Below are 19,388 nucleotides of genomic sequence, written 5' to 3' on the forward strand. Positions count from 1 at the left end.
CCTACAAATGTTAAAGGAAAAAAATTCATTCAGTTCAAGAGATGTACATACAAAAGCCTATGTGGAGATGAGTATACATTCATGTCCATGCCAGAATTTTTTTAACTACTTAATAGATTAAAAAGATTCTATTAAAAAATAAAGAATTAACTTTAAATAAAATTATACAATGAAATAAAGTACACTAAACTGTTTCACATTTTAATATTTAAAAAGAGAAAATGTGAATAAGATTACCCTGAAATTATGAAATATATAGGAGATTATGTCAAATTACAAAATACTAGAGCCAAAAATGCTAGATATCATCTGAGCCATCTTACTTGTTCTAGGAAACTCAGGTTTTCAAAGAAATTGCTTTTTAAAGGAAGACTATACAATGGACAATGCTAACACACAATAATATAAGGACAAAATAACCAACACTCACTATCTCAAGTACATAAAGGCCAAGAAATTGATGGGGATAGGGGAAAAAGGGAAGAGAAGGTGAATGCACAGATATGCATTTGGAGAGGTAAAATATCACAACAGTTCAGAGGCTGGACTCTGCAGCCCGACCTAACCAAGTTTGAATCCTAACAGTCATTTACTAACTAACCTCATCATGCCTCAATTTCCTCATCTATAAAATGGATGTAACAGTACCCAATAGAGTGGTTGTGGGATTTTAAGAATTTATTAATTCATGTAAGCACTGAGAACAGTGTCTGGCACATAGTAAGCAATCAAAAAATGTTAGCAAATATCATTATCTGCTATAAAAATGCAGTTTTTATACCCATTCTCTTACATTGCCAGTAGGAGTACAAATTGGAACTATGTGGGGACACAGTTTGGCATTACCTTATAAACTTGAAAATTTACAACATAACTTAAATCCAACTATTTTACTCCTAAATATATATTAAGGAGAACCTTTAGCATATATGCATCAGAAGCATATTACAAAAATGTTCACAGTGGTAATGTTCATGATAGGAAATAACTGAAAATAACTCAAATATCCTTAGACAACAGATTGTCTATATTGTGGTAATGTCACACAATGGAATATTACACGTCAGGGCAAATGAACAAAAAACTATAGCAAAAAGAATGGACACATCTTACTATTACTGAGTGTAAAAAAAAATCAAGTTCAGGAGTTGATATTTACATATGTATATTCCTTTTATAGAGTTCAAATATATATGATAAAGTTTTTTTTAATAGGAAATAAATGGTAAATACACAACTCAGGATAGAGTAAGCTCTAAGAAGAGATAAAAGGAATATAACAGAAGCACATTAGGTAGATTTTAATAATCATCACTGTCCTGATTCTTGGATTGTACTGTGAGTGGGTATTTGTCAATTAAAAAGTAAAAATAGTAGACTACAGAGGTCCATATATAGACCAATGATGACAGTATGAACCAAGATAATGAATAGTCTAATTCTGTGCACCAAAGGTTTTTTAAAAAAGAATTGAGAGTTAATTGTAACCTGCTTTGGAATGAAGGGTCAAATGACATAATGCTTATTAACACACATTAGCTACTACCTAAAATGGTATGATTTATTACAGAATAAAACACATTTTAAGATTTAAAATCTCTTCTCACTCTAAACCAACCTCTTTCCCACCTCCTAAAAGTAGAAACCATCCCTAAAAAAGACAGAGACCTGCTCAGCAAACTAGTGGCACAGCAGGGCTCCTGATTCCCTACCAATCCAATTCTTCCACTAGATCAGTATGTCACAAACTCAATTTTGTTTTGATAGTCATGACCTTCATTACTTTTTTGCTTTATATGTGTACCATATATATTATCCAAAAACTGTTATTCCTAAAAGGAAAGGTTTTAATCACAACAGCCAATTAAAAAAAAAAAAAAAACTATCACAAGCCATAAATAGATGGTAACCATAAAATTTAATATAGTAAAAGCCAAACAGTATTGGCTTATCTACCAGAGACTGAGGTTGACATCACTCCTTCCTTATTAAAAAACAACAAACATATAAAAAATAAATTTTAATTAAGATGCAAAAAGTATTGAGAAAGGAGTAACTTGTCAATTTAATGCCCCATCTGTGAAACAACTGAAATTACCTTACATACCAGGGGCAAGTTCCATACTTTGGAAAATGCTGCACTTCCTCTAGCTATCCCCCTATTTAAAAGATTAGAATTTTCTTCAACAAACTGGCTAAGATTGAATAGAGACCATGTCATTGGTTTCAAAAATTTGCTGGGACTGAAGGGTTAGAAACACTCAGGATCTGCACTATCTGATAAAGGAATCATTAGCATGTGGCAATTTAAATTAAAATTTTAGTTCCTCAGTCCTTCAAGCCACATTTCAAGTACTCATAAGCCAAACAGCCACACAGGAGCATCATACTGGATAGCACAAACAGAACATTTCCTTCACCACAGAAACTTCTATCGGAAACACTGCTTTAGATTCTCAAAGAACTCCGATAAGGCCCAAATGGTAGCAAATGGAAATAAGGAAAATTTCAGCAGAGAAAAAAAAAGTATTTCAATAAAGTAATAGAAACATTTGGAAAGAAATGAGAGACAGTGAATTAAAACCTAGTGGTAAAAATGTATTTTCTACAATTGCTTTATAATGATTTCAAAGGCTGGAGATGTACAAAAGCTGGCAGGAATCCCTCCCCAACTAAGATGGTAAGGTTATTACTGCAACTGAGGAAAAGACTTAAATACTTAGAAAGAAAATAAGGTAAGAGACTGCAGTCATATCTGAAGGCATACTGGCAAACAGTGCTTATTGTGTACCAAACACTGCTTTAATATATGAGCTTATGAAAACTCTTATAATTACCTTACCTTCATTAATAAAGAAATAAGGAAAGCATGCTCAAATAATGGACAGAATATCAACAGTAACTATCTTTCAAAAATAGTGGGTCTTGTATAACGAATTCTCATTTACCATCCCCTGATCACTTTAAAGCGTTTAGGATCTCCCCCATCCCACTTCAGGTTCTCAACATTCTTGTGAACTTGTTTTACTGAAAACAATATTTTAAAAGGGCATTTTCCAGTGCATTTAATACACAGTTTGATTTTAACTATGTAGATATTTCGCAAAGCTTATGTAACCTATGTAGATATTTTGCATTACTTCTCAATATGGAGGTTATATAATCTTTAACTTAGCTATATTCCTTATGTGTACAATCCCCTTTAGTTCCCCAAACAGGCCCAGACATTTCAATTCTAAGGCTTAGGTTCATTTTCCTCAGCTTTCCTCCTCTCCCTAAGGTTTTGCTAGAACCTTTTCTTTTTCTGTCTTCTGCCTTACCTCTCTTTTTTTCCCCCAATCCTCTAGAAAACACTACCTTTCCTTGTGAGTAAATCAAAACTCATACATACATAAATCCATTTTTATACAATTTTCAGGCAAAAAGTAATTTATGGATGAGAAAAGATTACTGTCTTCATTAGCACAGATGCTCAGACACTAAAAGATTTGCTCTAAGTCACATAAGTAAATGGCAAAACTGAGACTAGAACCTGAGTTTTTCTTTCTTTTCTACACAGCTTTGCAGATTTCTTAGTGTGCCAATTAGCATAATTCTATTCTTTCTGACCCAGGTAATTCACTATCTATATAAATCGTATGATCTACATGAAGTTTTCAGAGAAACAACAAATTTTAAGTTTCAAATCCTTCCTATATATTTCTTGCCTTTACAAAACTTTTAATAAGAGTGCAAAAAAGAAAATTTCTTCTATGGGTAATTTCCAGTTGTCTTCCAAGTTTCCTACAATGTGATTATATTGTTTTTGTACTTCAAAAAGTTTCTATTAATGTTTGCTGGATTCATACATTCCTACTTTTTGTTTGAAAATGGCAGCTGCTATAATTACAGTGCACAATCATGACTTACCCTTGAGCAACACCCTAATGTACCCCAAATGCTGCCTCTCACCAGAGTACACATTCTCCCAGGAATGTGTCATACAAGTTAGAGACATATAATGCCATAGGATATAAATACGTAAAGACTGCATGGTTAAGAGTTCTTCTTTTTTTTCCTAATATAAATGACTAAAAACATTTCATACTGAAAATACAACTCTATTATTGATTAAAATGCAATATTCACATGATATCTTTGTGATAGTTTACTAGATTTCAAAATAATTATACAATTTTACAGGCTGCTTTGGGATACACTCCCTTAACATTCGGGGCACTTCAGTGAAAGAAATCTGAGAAGCAATGACATAAGGCTTATTATCTATAATCTAGTTACAGCAATTCAAATCTGAATTCCCCTACAATGCCTCACAATTCAACCTTGAAATGCACTCCCCTGAGAATCCTATACCTTTTCATATTATCTCTTTCTTTCATGAAATAATAAGCTGAACATAAATGTAAATCTTTAGTACCAATAAGGAGATACATCCTTAGAGGACAATATCCCATATAATGCACTGTAGTTCAGAACTGGGTACTTTTAACTACAAGGGCCTTTACCAGCATTAACTTCTTACACAGAATAGATAAAATATTCTGTAATATATAATTCTAGTCTATAGAATACAGAAGTCAGCCTGTGTCGTCACAGTAAGTCTAAGTTGTTTTACAAAAGGTTTTGTGTGTGTGTGTATGAATGCATGTATGTATGTATGTACACTGTGTCAAACAGTATAAAGTATTTGTTACTATTACAGTCGAGAGTTTAAAAGCTACTGTTTTAGGGTACATGCTTTGGAGTCTTCACCAGCTATGTAATCTTTGCCAAGCTATTCAACTTCCCTAAGCCCCAGCTTCCTCATCTTTGTACATGGTGGTAATAATAGTAGTAACATTTAAAATAGTTGTTATGAAGACTAAATCTATCAAATGATTTTAAGACAATGCTGGTAATAACTCAAATATTAGCTATCATTTAATTACATACTGGGAGCTATGTAAAAAAACCCGCAAGGTACTAAAGAACAAAAATGGAATCTAAGAAATATGAGAATGTCATTTATAAATAATCCACAACAGAAAAAATACAAATTTTTGGAAGCAGCATTTCATAACCAGAATTTTTAAAAAGCCACTTATATTCCTTGACATAATTATTTCACTCCTGTAAATTCATCCTAAGAAATTAATTGAACAGAAAAAAACAATTATATGCAGAAAAGATGCCCATTACAATGTTACTTATAAGAGCTGGACACCTGAAGTGTTCACTAAGAAGAAAACAGCTATGTAAACTTATGGTACAACTTGATGAACTATTATAGGCATTAAAATAATGATTACTAAAAAACTATGTATAAGCATAGAAATTCTTTAAGTATATCCAGTGAAAATAAATAATAAATATTCATATGTACACTATTAAAACACGTAAAATATATTTGTATGGAACCAGAAGCAACTGAAAACTATGTTGGGTTTTTAATTGATTTTCTTCTTTCTTTGATGTAATTATTGCTCCTTGTCCTCCCCAAAACAAAGAAAAGTCAGCATCTTAGTTCATTCAGGTTGCAATAACAAAATACGACAGACTGGGTAGCGAATAAACAACAGAAATTTATTTTTAACAGTTCTGGAGGCTGACAAGTTCAAGATCGAGATGCCAGCATGGCTGGGTACGGGCCTTCTTCCTGGTTCATAGCTAGGGACTTTTCACATGGTGCAAGGGGCTAGGGATCTCTGTGGAACCTCCATCCTCATGATTTAAGCACCTCCTAAAGGCCCCACCTCATTATACCATTGTCTTTGGAGGTTAGGATTTCAACATATGAGTCTGGTGGGGAAACAAACATTCAGACAATAGGAGTCAGTTAAAAGGATTCAGCTCAGTTTTCCTCCTCCTAAGTACCTAGCTAAATCTGTCTGAAAAGGCGTAAATGCAAAAATGGGAAGACTAGAAGTTACCCATAATCAAACGACTTATTTGATGTATGCTGGGGCCTAGTACACATTACACAGTTTCAGACTCAACAATAATAGGGTCTATATAACATCAGATACATTCTTTTTCTTTTGGCTCGCTTAGAAGCTAAGTCTGGCTCTCTCCAGAAGTATCAAGATGAAAAACTGCTACGGAAAACTAAGATGATTAGAGAGGCCACCTTGTCTTATTCATTCATCTCCTGTCTCTCCCCTTCCTTTTTGAAAAAATCATAATGCAGAGTTGAAGAATATCTTAATTTGATATGCTACTTATTAAAGTTATTTGCTATATTTTCTTAACCTTTATTAAGTTAATTAAGTTTGGTTTTTTAGATCAAATAATTCTCAAGAGAAAAAGCATATACATTTTTCATCATCGTATTTTTAAGTTCCTGATTTACATTCATTCAAAATCTTGATTTGTAGATAACTTAAAATTCATTCGTAAACCAAGTTTCAGTAATTATGTATCTAAGGCTGTTATTTTTGAATTAATGATACAGTTTCAGAATAATAATGCTAAACATCAGGCTAAATCAAAATATAAACAAATTTTTCCTTTAGCTGTTGATGACTATAAAATGAACTAAACATAAGCTTACAGACCTTTAGCTGTCCAAATTAAAGTCGGCACTAAACCACAAGCAATGAACTTCTAGCTAGCAGATCTAGCCTATCTCACCTATTAACAGGGATCCTAGTTGATTACAGTTGCGAAAAATTAAATGTCTAAATCTTTAATAGCCTGAAAAAAAAATTCCTCTCCCCTTCTCCCATGAAAGTAGATTTTTTTCCCTCCATATAATTTGAAAACTCCTTCATTTGACTCTGAGAAAGATAGCTTTTCCCTGAAATTAATGGAGAGACATCAAATCTACTCATATGTACTTCCAAAATGTGCTCAGGTATTAAAATTGCTTTAAAAATGTTCACAATATAGATTTAAATTATTTTTTTGCTTGTTGGAATGTTTAAATTTTAAGTTTTTCTGAAAAGCAGCTTTTTAACATTGAAACTGAAATACAATTTTTCCAGCAGATCAATAATCCTTTTTAAAAAGTAACCTTACCTTCAGGCTAAATGAAAATGAGCACTGATTATTTCATGAACATAGTACCTTTCTTCTCAAGAACTGTAAGTTCTTTTTAATATTCTCTTATCTCTAATCAAAAAATGTTATTGGGAGGGGAAGGGAGGTTACGTGTTATCTTAACATGGCTCTGAAGTAGGGCCATGTTATCCTGGTTTTACAGATGGAGAATCAAGCACAAAGACAGGTTACATGATTTGCCAAAGTCTTAATGGGACAGTCAGTAGTAACCACAGGATCATGTTAATTATGAACACCATGTTAATTGTAGAAATTTAATTAGTGAATTTTGTTTTGAAAAGGCCTTTCTAACCACATTAGGAATGGAGTACACAAAAAATACAAAACATTCTGTCAAAGACAATATAATTTATTTGGATAAAGCCCTACAAAATCAGTCAACATCTTGATCAGCCTCTCAGAAAACAAAGTTCTTAATAAAATCCAAATCTGGATAATTTATTCATATTTCGTCTTCCTCTCTATTTCCTAATTCCCAACACCCCTCATTCTTGGTAGGACCATTATTACATGAGATCCTATTCATTTCCAATACTCTCAACTCCTCCAGGCTAAGCCCTTCCCTTTTCTTATCCTCCTCCCCTTGGCATAATCCTTTTCAATTTCCAATCCCAAAACGCTTACTCCTGTCTCTTTAAATTGCAGTGGCAGATGTCAATATTCATACTCCCACTCTAAGCAGCTCATCCTACACACTTATAAGATACACTGGTGCTGGCTCAGGATTCCTCTCTGCCTCAACTTCTGATACCAACCCAGCAACTTGAACAGCCACAGTGGTGACCTTTTTAAATATCCTAACAGATCCTGGTTCCTCTACTTCTAACAACCTTTTTCTACTTTAATCTTCCCTCATATGTTATCACTCTGGAGTCTGTGTTCTTTGATCAAAATCTATCTTTAGATTTTCCCCACTTCCACTCTACATGCTCTTTAACTTTACCAAAACTTGTAGTCCCTCAAAACAGCTGTCACTTCTACTTGTCTACCTATCACTTCAAACTTATTTTCTTCAAAATCTAGTCTGGCCATTAAATATATGAGATATAGTGTAGTATAAATACAGTGCAATTTGAATCTCAGTTCTAACACTCCCTTTCGTGGCTGTGGGCAAGTTACTAAACCTCTCTTAAGTCTCAGTTATCTCATCTGTAAACTATGGATAACACTTAGCTCACATGGTCATTAGAAGGATTAAATCTAGGACAGTATCTGACACAAGCAGTAAAACAGTTTGCAAGACTTCTCTTTCCTGGGCCTTGCTCTCCCAATTACCCACCTTTCCTTAAATCTTTTTTTTCTCTTCCTCTCCATTACTGACACCATCTCATCCAACAAATAATCTCAACTATTAACACTTCCCCCTAAATTTATGTAATCTTACTTTTTGCTGTCTCCACTTCATCACTTCCCATTTTGTCTTCCATACTTTCTCTCCTACCTCTCAAGACTTTTCTTTTGTTGTCTCTTCTCACTCTCCCTTAAAAACACTCCTGATTCTCCCTATTCATTTTTCTATTACTATTTAATACTCTCCTTGGTCAATTTTCCACTTCAACTACAGGCATACTTGGGAGATATTGCAGGTTTGGTTTAGACCACTGAAATAACTTTTATGCTTGTTTGGGGTTTTTTTTCCATCTTCTTGGAATGCCCTTCCTCTTTCCATTGCCCTCTTCTCTGGCTGACTCCTAAATGCCATCTCTTTTCTGAAGGCTTCCTTCACACAACTCCCACTCTGCCATCCACCAAAGGTAGAATTACTTTCTTCTTAAGCCTTGAAGAACTTCATACGCAGAGCACTCACCACATTTCAGAAGATCTAGTTCCCTTGCTGGATAGTGAAAGCAGTTATCAGGTTTTACCTACCTTTGTATCTCCGGGGCTAAATAAAAGTCAAGTGCCCAGTAGGCACTCAAATGTCACTGAACTGAAATTCTTGAAGAAAATCCAGAAAAACTAAGAAATCCACATATATAATTCAGCAACTAAAATTCTGAAATGTTTTTACATATTACTAAGGGGGCAAACCCAGAATTGATCCCTAATCCCAATCTCAGAATATCAATGTAATTCACAACAGAACAGTAAAAAATGTTTGGTGATTTTATGCCAAAGTTAATCATTAACATTCTGATGTGGTAAAAGTTACAGTAACTTTGAAAAAGTGGCATCAAAGTCACATTTCACTAAATTCCATCTAAATTTCAGTAATGCAACTACTGGATACCAACACATTAACAAATACGGTGTATTTGTGAAAGTAATCTCTAACCAAGGGAATAGACAAACAAAATGTGTCTAATCATAAGAAACAGTACCATTATATACTACCAGAAGAACAATTACATTCTGCATTCCAAGTCATAATGGCCTTTATCTAAACTATACTCCCTGTTTTACAGATAACATTTAGAAATAAAATAATAAAACTGATATTAGATTAAAATTTAATTTCCAATTACTCTTAAATTTACCAAAGCTTATTCTTCATACTCTAAATATAGAAAGAAAATGCCTTCCAAGGTAATTTTAAAATTTCAGATACAAAGTAATTTATGTAGTCAATCCTGTATTTATGAGCTACATGAATGATTAAATGTGGATTTCAGAAGTACAAAGAAAATCACTTAGGATTCTTGAACTAAAAGCAACACTAAAAGTTGATCAAATCCAACACTCTCATTTTAAATCAGAAAAATTAAAAGTCTAAATCTTCTAGGAAGCAGAAAAATAATATAAATCCATATTTATGAACAATTATAAATCTATAAATTATGGACATTCACTTCCATATTATAAGCAGAGACTGAATGACAATCTGGCATTTAAGATTTTATCATTTCTCTTCCTTAATCTTCAAATGTGATAAACTACATTGATTTTCTCATGTTGACATTCTTGCAATCTCACGATAAACTCGGTTTTACTGTGAGGCTTTGTTGTTTTTAGTTCACTGAATTGGGTTTAATTTGCTACTTTTTGAAAATTCTCAGCCAGTATCTCTCAATATTTCCTCTCTCCCATTACCTCTTCTTTTGCAACCGTTAGCTGTAACTTGGACTTGTTCATCTTATCGTTCATGTTTCTTAATCTTCCTATTTTATAATCTCTATCTTTGGGTTCAGTCTTTAGACCTCAGTCATAGCAGGAGACTTTAGCTTTTTGTGCCATGGACCTCTTCGGCAGTCTGGTGAAGCCAATGGCCCCCTTTCTCAGAATATTAAAGGCTTAAAACAAAATACATAAAATTACAAAAGAAATCAATTATATTGAAATAATTATCAAAATATTTTTAATTTTGGTGCTTGCTTTGGCAGCACATATACTAAAATATTAATTTTGATATAGTAATGTTTTTGTACTAACATATTAAAATACAAGCTCTAGCAATGGCTTAATAACTATAATAATTTCAAACTAGTGATGACCATAAGTGCTATTTCAAGATATCTGTAACAACTGAACAGCAATTGTACTGTAAGAAAAAAAAAAAATCTGATTTCTATTGGTATTACGGGTTGAATTGAATCTCTCCAAAAAAGATGTTGGGTCCTAACCCCCAGTACCACAGAATGTGACCTTATTTGGAAAGAGGGTCACTGCAGATGTAATTAGTTAAGAGAAGGTCATACTGGAGTTGAGTGTGCTCCTAATCCAGTAGTGTCCTTATGAGAAGATGGGCATGACACACATGTGGTACTTTGTTACGGCAGCCCTAGGAAACTAATACAGTTGCCGTCACAAGTACCTCTGATGCTGCTATGCTTTGCTGGTATTTTCTTCAATTATGAAAGTAAACAAGTTTCAGTTAGAGATTAGTAAAAACACTCTGAATTCTAAGACTCTGTGTCTAAATCAATTTAACACCTCAGTCTGAGATCCATTACTAATGAATTATGTTTTAGCAAAAATAATGAACTATGTTTAAACAAAAATACACCAATAGGTTTGTTTGTTTGTTTTCCATTTCAAACCATTCTGAGTGCCACAAAAACAACATCTTGGGGATTTGTAATAACTTTAGTACTGGACTCTAAAATGAGATGCAGCTATGACATACAACTTGAGATAAACAGCGAATTAAACTTAAATGTTAAAGAATGAAAAAATTCATTGTCTGAGTTAATTTGTTACACTGAATAAATGTGAAATTATCCTTTAGTAGTAGATTAACATGATTTGTATGAATAACCAAATGAGAAGATTTACTTTTGACACTTCTAGGCCAGTAAGTAAAGCATGAGGGCTGGTATCTTAATATATTCTTCTTAGAACTACTCAAGTTGATGTTTAAGCCCAATAGCCTTTTGTTCACTTATTTATCCAGAGACCATATTTATTTAAAAGAAAAAAAAAAAAAAGAGCACTACAAAGTTCTCCATCTGTGATGTATATATATTATCAAAGACACATGGCTATTAAATTAAGCTCAAAATGAGAAAGTCTTAAAAGATTATGAATGCACCAACTATTTCCAAATTTATCTTGTTTCTTCAAAATTCATGCTTCTACTTCATAATTCTACAAGATCTCTACTGGAAGTCTTTCATTTGCTTAAATATGTCAAAATCAACAATCTAATAAAATTGACCAATTAACAAATATGTATGTTACAAGTCTAGTGACTTGCAACATGTCTATCGCTGTATTACTTTAGGGTAATTTAGCACAAGGGCCCATAATGATGCTTAGTTCAAATTCCTTGATTTACAAGTGAGCAAACTAAGGGCCACAAAGGCTGTCACTTGCCCAGAATCATAGAATAAATTAGTGACACTGAGGACAGAAATGCATCTCCCAATTCCAAGTCCAATGTTCTTTATATTATACCATACTGCATAAAAGTTGGTAAGAGTTAAATAAGTTATCTGCAGATGCCTTTTGTATGATCATTTTAATTCTGCTTATATTTAAAAACAGTCCAACTGCCCCAAAACAACCTAACAAGTTTTTTGAAAAATCAATTTTATTATCCATCACATTTTAAAAGTAGGAACATGATCTCACTCCCACCTTCAAAATTGGTAAAATTTTTTTCAAAGAGAACTGGACAGACATTTCAAGGCATAAGCACTCTCAGACACTGTTTCTTTTCTAGAGGGCAACTTAGCAGAAAAAATAAAACAACTTAAAATTTGCATCTTTTACTCCACTCCTAGATTATTTCAAGGAAAAAGTAATAAATTTGGATGAAGACAGAACTCAGGATCAAATGCAGCATTGTTCAGAAATAAGAGATATAGTAGACTGATTAAAACTAATATATGTTATACAGTGAATATAATGTAGGTGTTAAAAATTATGTTTTAGGAAATATTTAATGACACAGGAAAATGTTCACAATATATTAAGGTATGATAGTACCTACTATGCAATTCTACTCTGTTGAAGCTACATGTATATACATAAATTACATAATACATGTGTAAAGCATTTATCACATATTTTTATTCTTGGCACATAGTAAAAATCCAATAAATGAATATGATTCATCATCAACATCACAGAAAAGGTAAAGTTTGATTATATATCAAATGTTAAGACTTATTAAATAAATAAATATTTGTTTAATAAATAAATTATTACTTACTTTAAAGACCATTTTGTACATTATTTGAAATGAACTATTACTCTTGCATGGAGGGGTTTTTTTTTTTTTTTAAATGGCACTTTTAATGCAGTTCCAGTTCCTACTGAAGGTTAGAGAAGAAAAGCAGACTTTCACCAACCCTTCCCCAAGTTTGGCACTGCTAAGACAAAGTGTTATAGACTTATAATATGATCCTTCAGTAATTCTTGATTAATTATATACCCACAGTCAACCTCTGAGAACTATTTCTCTCTCTACACAGAACTCTAATTTCAAATAAGCATGTACTAGAGGATTTCAAAATGAGGCCTCTAAAGGCCTTACTAGATTTTACCACAATGGCTATCTAGAAAAGGTTAACAGTTTGCCAAGATATTGGTGATTTTCACTCTTTTTAAAGGTCGAAATCAGGTGGAAAAACATTCGAGTGTTAAGAACAGTCTCTACTTTAAGTAAATACCTATTGATTGTGGATTTAAAAAAAGAGAGTAAAGCAAAAGGAAAAAATAAACATAAGGCCCAAATAAAATCCATATTACAGGGCAGTTTTAAACTATGCTAAGGCTTTAAGGGCATCTACAATAATATATCTCTTGTTTCTTCATAATATGTATGATTGTATATAATAAATTGCCATTTCAAAACATTACTATATATATGAAAGATGAAATATGTAAGTTATCGGAATAAAGTCTACATTCCTAAGAAGTTCACTCTTTGTGGTTTAGCTATTACACAAACAATGCGGGCTATAATAAAACTGATTATCGGATGAACACATCACTTTCTAAAATAAAAAAAATTTAAAGTAACACCTCCAAGAGTTTGTCCCCATGAAGAGTTAACATCTCATGGCAAAAAATTATACGCTAAAACATTATTCTTGTCCTACCAACATTAACATAACAAAGCCCCTAGTAGGGAAAAATTTACGAATAAACCAGGATAAATTTGTGAAAACAGAATTCTAAAAGTCTGGGTGAGTGAGATAATTTCCAAATTGTCCCATACTAAACACATTTAAAAAAAAAAAATTTTTTTTAAAGGCAATCCTACCAGTAAATACTGCCCTTAGGTGTTTCAAATATCAAATCTTTGGAATTAAACCACCGGGAATATTTATTCATTTTTAGTGTAAAAGTGGCATCATCCACTGATAATCACTACACCAAAAAACCTGTACTCTCAATTTGTCCATGACAAGTATTTGAAAAAGAGCTCACTTAAAAACTGTATTTCACAGGTGTGTCAATTCACATTCCCATATTAGCGTTTCTAATTAGCTGCACCCAAAAAGGAGGTATTCAATATTTTACTTTAAATATAGTAATTAGTCTTCTCCCATCTCCAAAATAGAACTTGACATTTTAATCCAGGCTACTTTCTTAAAAGAAGACAGCAGCAAAAATTATCGTCATTCTGTTCGGATTTTTAGCAGTTTTTCTCCTAACTAAGCGCTGAGATACTTCTTGATCTCTCTCAAAGTAGGTCTAATCTGCGGGAAGGCAGTGAGACAGTGTACTGCACTGTGAATGGACAGCCAGGTATTTTATGAATGGAGGCGATCACGTGATCCCAGCACCTCCCCGAACTGATATTTCCCACATAACTGTGTCAACATTCTGAGAACAGGGGTAGTTGTTTGTGTGGGCGTCTGTTTTTGAATTTAACCTATAACTTCGAATTCTCCTTACTTTCTGAACTCAAAAATCTACATGAAGACAGACAACTGAGCTTCGAATTTTCTTCTTGGGAAATCCTTTCAAGATGTCCAAGGTGATGGATGTTTAATTATTTTTTTATGAATGAAGAGTGTGCTATGCAAATGAGGGCGATTCACAAAAAGAGAGAGAACATGGCGGCCACTTCTGCTTCTAGACCGCACTGACACTGCAGCAATCCACCTTCTCCCACCCCCGCTCATCAGAAGAGTGTGTTGAGGGGTGGGGGGACGCTGCTTGGCATTTCTCAAGCTATTTTATGTTAAACAAGCCTAGGCCTTGGACTTTAAAGTTTTCTCAGAAAGGTCTGATTCGAGGAATGCACTTTACTTAAAGAAATGTGTCCTAGGACTAGTCCTAACTCACTTAACTATTTCCAACCCTCCGAAGATAAAACTTGAATTTAATTACAAGAAAACGGACACAAATATTCGCATGGAATTAAACCCCGTCTCAATAGGAAACTGTTGCCGCATCATTATTCCTCCAGTCAGCTGTTATGTTAAAGCAAAATATTTAAAAGCCAAAGTATTTCGTTTAGAAAACATAAGGACAGCCCAAATAAACAAAAACTTAAGCCGGGACGCTCTACAAGTTAATGAATGAAGTCATCAAGATGTTCAGCAATGTAAACAGTGTTAAATCAACGTAAACGGTGTGTTTCAATATAGCTGAAAGATAAAAATTAGCCTACAAAATTCTTTTATGCTCCTGATAAAGACAAATCCAGTATTCGCAAAGGCAAAATAGAATAGTTCAACATCTCCCACACTCCAGGTGTCCTTAATGCTATTAAATTATAAAAATGTTTCCCTCGCCCTATTTTTTACAAGAATCTTACAGGTCATAAGTTTAAAAAGGGCGGGGGGGGGGAGGGGGGAGGCTTAATCGGTATTTAAGAGTCACTGACTCATCGAATTAAGATTCAAGAGCAGTATGCTGCAGGAGGTGCTCCCACACATTAGTTTCCAAGCGAAATAGCTATAAAGGAGTCTGGACGGATATTCAAGGTATGTTGACTGGTGTGCTAAAGTGAAAAAGGACAGGTCAGAGGTCTTCCAGGCACTGGGGTAATTTCTACCCCGTCTCCATCCATCTACATTATTCCATCTCATGGACATAAAATTGCCATTCCAGCCCAACTCCAGCCCAACATTCAATACCTTCTCCCAGAAGCAAGCAACTAAATACTGGAGGTGGGGGTGGGGGTCGGGGGTTGCTGCCATTAAATAAAATGGCTAAGGAAATCAAATGTTTTCTCCAGAACAGAATGCACTCAACTCTCCAGGATTGCAAGCACCCAAGTCTCCGAGGGGGTCTGGGGAGGTGCCGAGGAAGAATGGGGGGTGGGGGGGAAGTAATGTAGATCTGTGAGGTGCTTACTCGTTGTCAGAAGTCGCCGTCTCCTCGCTCATCTTTCCCTCACCGTGATCCGATCTGGAGATGGAGGAGCAACAGCAGGCGGAGGAGCAGCAGCGGCACCGAGGGGCAGGAGGCAGCGGCGGCCGGGGGGGCGCGGGGGCAGCGGCTCAGGGGCCTCACCATGGTGGATGCCTCACCCGGAACGGTGCCCCCCCAGCCGGGAACCCCGGCCACCCCCGCAGGGGGGTGGCGGCGACAACCTCCGCCGTGGCGACCCCAGCCTCTTCCCCCGCCTCAGCGCCCAACCAAGAGATCAGATGAGGCCGGGGAGGATTGGGAGCAAAGGAAAAACGGAAGGGGGCTGTGAAGGCAGACTGGAGAGCGGCTCCTCCGGCCACTGGGGTGGAGCGCGGCGGGGTCCGGCCAGGAAGGAGCGAGCGGGCGGGCGGGCGGAGAACCCGGGAGCAGAGGCGGCGCTTCCCTCAGGGATGCGGCGAGGAGGAAGCAGGGCTCCGCTCGGTGGGGGCCGGCGGGGGGGTGCCGAGCCCAGGCTCCGGGCGGCGGCGGCGCGGTCCTGCCGGAGCCCACCCCACCATCTCCCGCCTCGCCGCCGGCTGCCCGCTCAGCCCCCGGCGGCGACCGGGCCGGTCCTTCGGGACTAGCAGAAGCGGGCGAGGGGCCTCACGGCGGCGGATTCCTCCAGACACGCTCCGGCCCGAACGACTCCAGAGGGGGGAGGAGGGGGCGGCGGGGCGCGTGTGAGGCAGGGGCGAGCGAACCAATCGTCCGCACCCGGGCCGGAGAAGAGCGGCGCGCCCGAGGTGCAGGGTCCCGAGAAGAGGCGGGAGAGCGAGGACAGCGGCCGCGAGCCCCCCACCAGCCAGTGCCCACCAGCAGCTCGGCGGGCCAGCTCCTCACGCTCGCCAGAGGGGAGCCGCTAGGGGGGCGGCGGAAGCGCTCACGCCGCCCGCTCCTTCCGCCGCCGCCGCTGCCCGAACCGGGGGGCGCCCGCGGGAGAAGGAGGCGAAGTAGTCCCTGGTGATTTCTCCGGGACGCCGGCTTCCCGGAGGGCCGGAGCGGGTACGGGCTGGGCTTGCCGAGCGGGGTGCCCGGACTGAGAGGGCGTGTGGGTAGGAGGACTAAAAGCTTCGGCCTCCGGGCGAATCACTGCAACTCGAAGTCGTGTGCAGCATAGCAAGTTTCAGGAAAGTAGTTCCCTCCTCCCTTCATTTCCCAAATCGTTGTCGAGCCTCCGAGCGGCGAGAGGAGGAGGGAGGCGGAGGGATACGCAGGCACCGCGCTCATGTGCGTGCGCGCGCTCCAAACTCTTGGCACGCCGCGAAAGGGGGCGGGGGTGGGAGCTGCACGGGGAGCAGCTCGGAAGGTTGCATTGTTGCGGCGCGATGCTCCCCGTTACTCGCTTTGGAATATCCGGGTTGTTTGAACGGAGAGGCTAGAATGACAGTGTGCTCCAGGAGGAAACTGGAGGCTGCTCTGTTCTGGGTTTGTGTGTGTGTGTGTGTTTTCCTTGCAAAGAATGGAACTGGCATGAGTTCATCTTCAGTTGGTGGGGGTTGGAGAGAGGGACTGTACAAAGAGAGCTCCGCCTGCTGTCCCTCTGGTTGCACTGCTGCAGTCTCCTAGCTGCGTGCACACAGAGAGAGAGGGAGAGAGAGAGAGTGCGTGTGTGTGTGTGTGTGTGTGTGTGTGTGTGTGTGTGTGTTGGAGAGCGAGAAAGAGTTTTAATACCTTGAATTCTTACCGCGCAAGGGGTATGCTGTGCGGGGCATTCATCTCTGAAAGCTAGACTGGTTGTTAATGGAGAACGACTTACATTGAGCCCTGGGTAGGCGTGTTACATGAATCTGGCGCAGCCAGAAGCACAGGAAATAACTCCCGCTGCGAGTGAGGTTGCATAACTATAGCGCAGAAGATGCCTCTGTGGCACGCACGAACTGCTCTAAACGGAGGCGGGACGATTATTCAATAGGCAGCTGCTGCGTTTGCATTGTTAGAGGACAATGTATGCATTCAGTTCAAAAGGTTTTTGTACAGAAACCTGCTGGGGTTGCGGGCCGGAGTCTAGGGTCTGCGGGACCAGAAGACTCAGAGCTCCTGTCTCTGCAAATTCTATTATCTCTTCTCTACCTAGAAAGCCAGCCTATACATCATCAGTCCTGGCGGACTGAGTCCCAGGTTTCTGACGCATCTCCCGAGATATCAGTCTAGCTCTGTGTGCAGTGCTTTCTCTTCATTCTCAGGTTTGTGAGACCTGAGAATGAAGGTTCCTGCTCCTGCCACCTTGAGGGGTAGAACAATTCCTGAGGAAGAAGAAAGTGGGAGAACTCCCGAACGAGCCAGCACTCCTCTTTTGCCATCTCCAGAAAGTTTCAGGATTGCTGTTCTCGGGAGCCCTACACTAGCTTGTTAACAGTGTTTTGGACATAATAGGTGTTTAATAAGTGTTTGAGGAATAAATGAAGGAGTTTAGTCAGTCTGCCCAAAAAACCGTCCCATTGATTTCCGAGGTTTCTTTATGTAACTCTTGCTTCCTGCCTCGCAGCAGAATTATCCTTTTTGAGAGCAAGGAAGGGGCAGTGTTGGTGAAAGGAAGAGGTAAGGGGATCCTCCATAGTCAGAGGTTACCTCTGTTACCACTGAACCTGCATTTTTGGCCTTGTTCCTCCAAAGAACTTGTAACTGGGAGTGTTGGTACTACCCTGCTCTCCTTCCAGTACTCACCACTTTGCCTGCTCAGATTTGAATCAAGTTCCATCAGTTGTAATTTGTGTTCTAGACAATTTGTGTTCCAGGCAAGTTACTTAAACTCTGTGCCTGTGTAAAAAATGGGGATAATAGTACCTAACTCCTAGAACTGCTGTACTGATTAATGAGGTGATAATATACTGAAAGCACTTAGAACAGACTAGGAGCTCAGTGTCTCGCTCTTACCATGATTTGGTAAAACGGAGATAATAGTAAACTCCATGACAAGGTGGTGGCAGTTGCTCTGAAGTTTCAATGTAAAGCATTCAGTAGCCTTGTTCATCCATTCAACAAATAACCATCAGTTTTCTTCCATGTACCACTTTTGCTACACACATGGCCTGGTCCCTAGTAAGCCATCAATAAAGCATAGCTCTCAGAGTTATTATGGGTAAGTAAGTACAAGGAAAGTTGGGTCACTTGCAAAGGTCTCCTTTTCTTTTGAAGAAAATTCATATCTGTTTGAGGTTCAAGTGCATCAGGAAAAGTATCAATTACAAACTTTGAGAGAAGATACGAAAACCATCTTGGCTGTCGTGTGCAAGGCACTGCGCTGGCTACTTGTACACACATTGCTTACCTAAAGGGACAAGGTATGATCAACAGCTCGAACTGATGCTTTCCAAATTGCTCCCAGTCCCATGACCAAGACACAGTCACCATCCATTCACTGCCTTTGGTGTTCCCCAGGCCATTCTCAGGACAATTTTGTGCCCTTCTTTAAAGGGTGAATTTGTAGCTCTCTCCTCTCACACAGTTGTTGAAGATCTTACCAACTTTAAAAGAAAAATTGTCTTTGAATGGCCAGAGCTCTTAGTCTTCTACCCTGAAACCATCAGAAATGGTCCTACAATGAAGCTCAGAGCCCAGGGGTCTTCTAGTCTGACTTTCTATCAGCAGCTGCCCTG

At 37.9% G+C, this 19,388-nt stretch overlaps 1 protein-coding gene across 1 annotated transcript in view; it reads right to left on the reverse strand.

Annotated features, from left to right (window-relative positions):
- The window catches only part of SPRED1 (sprouty related EVH1 domain containing 1), a 118,810-nt gene extending 102,720 nt beyond the window's left edge, over positions 1-16,090 (reverse strand). The window contains exon 1 of the mRNA XM_036843081.1: positions 15,736-16,090. Within this exon, the coding sequence (XP_036698976.1) occupies positions 15,736-15,767 (32 nt within the window). The 5' untranslated portion in view covers positions 15,768-16,090. The remainder of the gene's footprint in view (positions 1-15,735) is intronic.
- Between the last annotated feature and the right edge of the window lie 3,298 nt (positions 16,091-19,388).

The sequence above is a fragment of the Balaenoptera musculus genome, chromosome 2 (assembly GCF_009873245.2).
Source record: "Balaenoptera musculus isolate JJ_BM4_2016_0621 chromosome 2, mBalMus1.pri.v3, whole genome shotgun sequence".
Classification (NCBI taxonomy): Eukaryota; Metazoa; Chordata; class Mammalia; order Artiodactyla; family Balaenopteridae; genus Balaenoptera; species Balaenoptera musculus.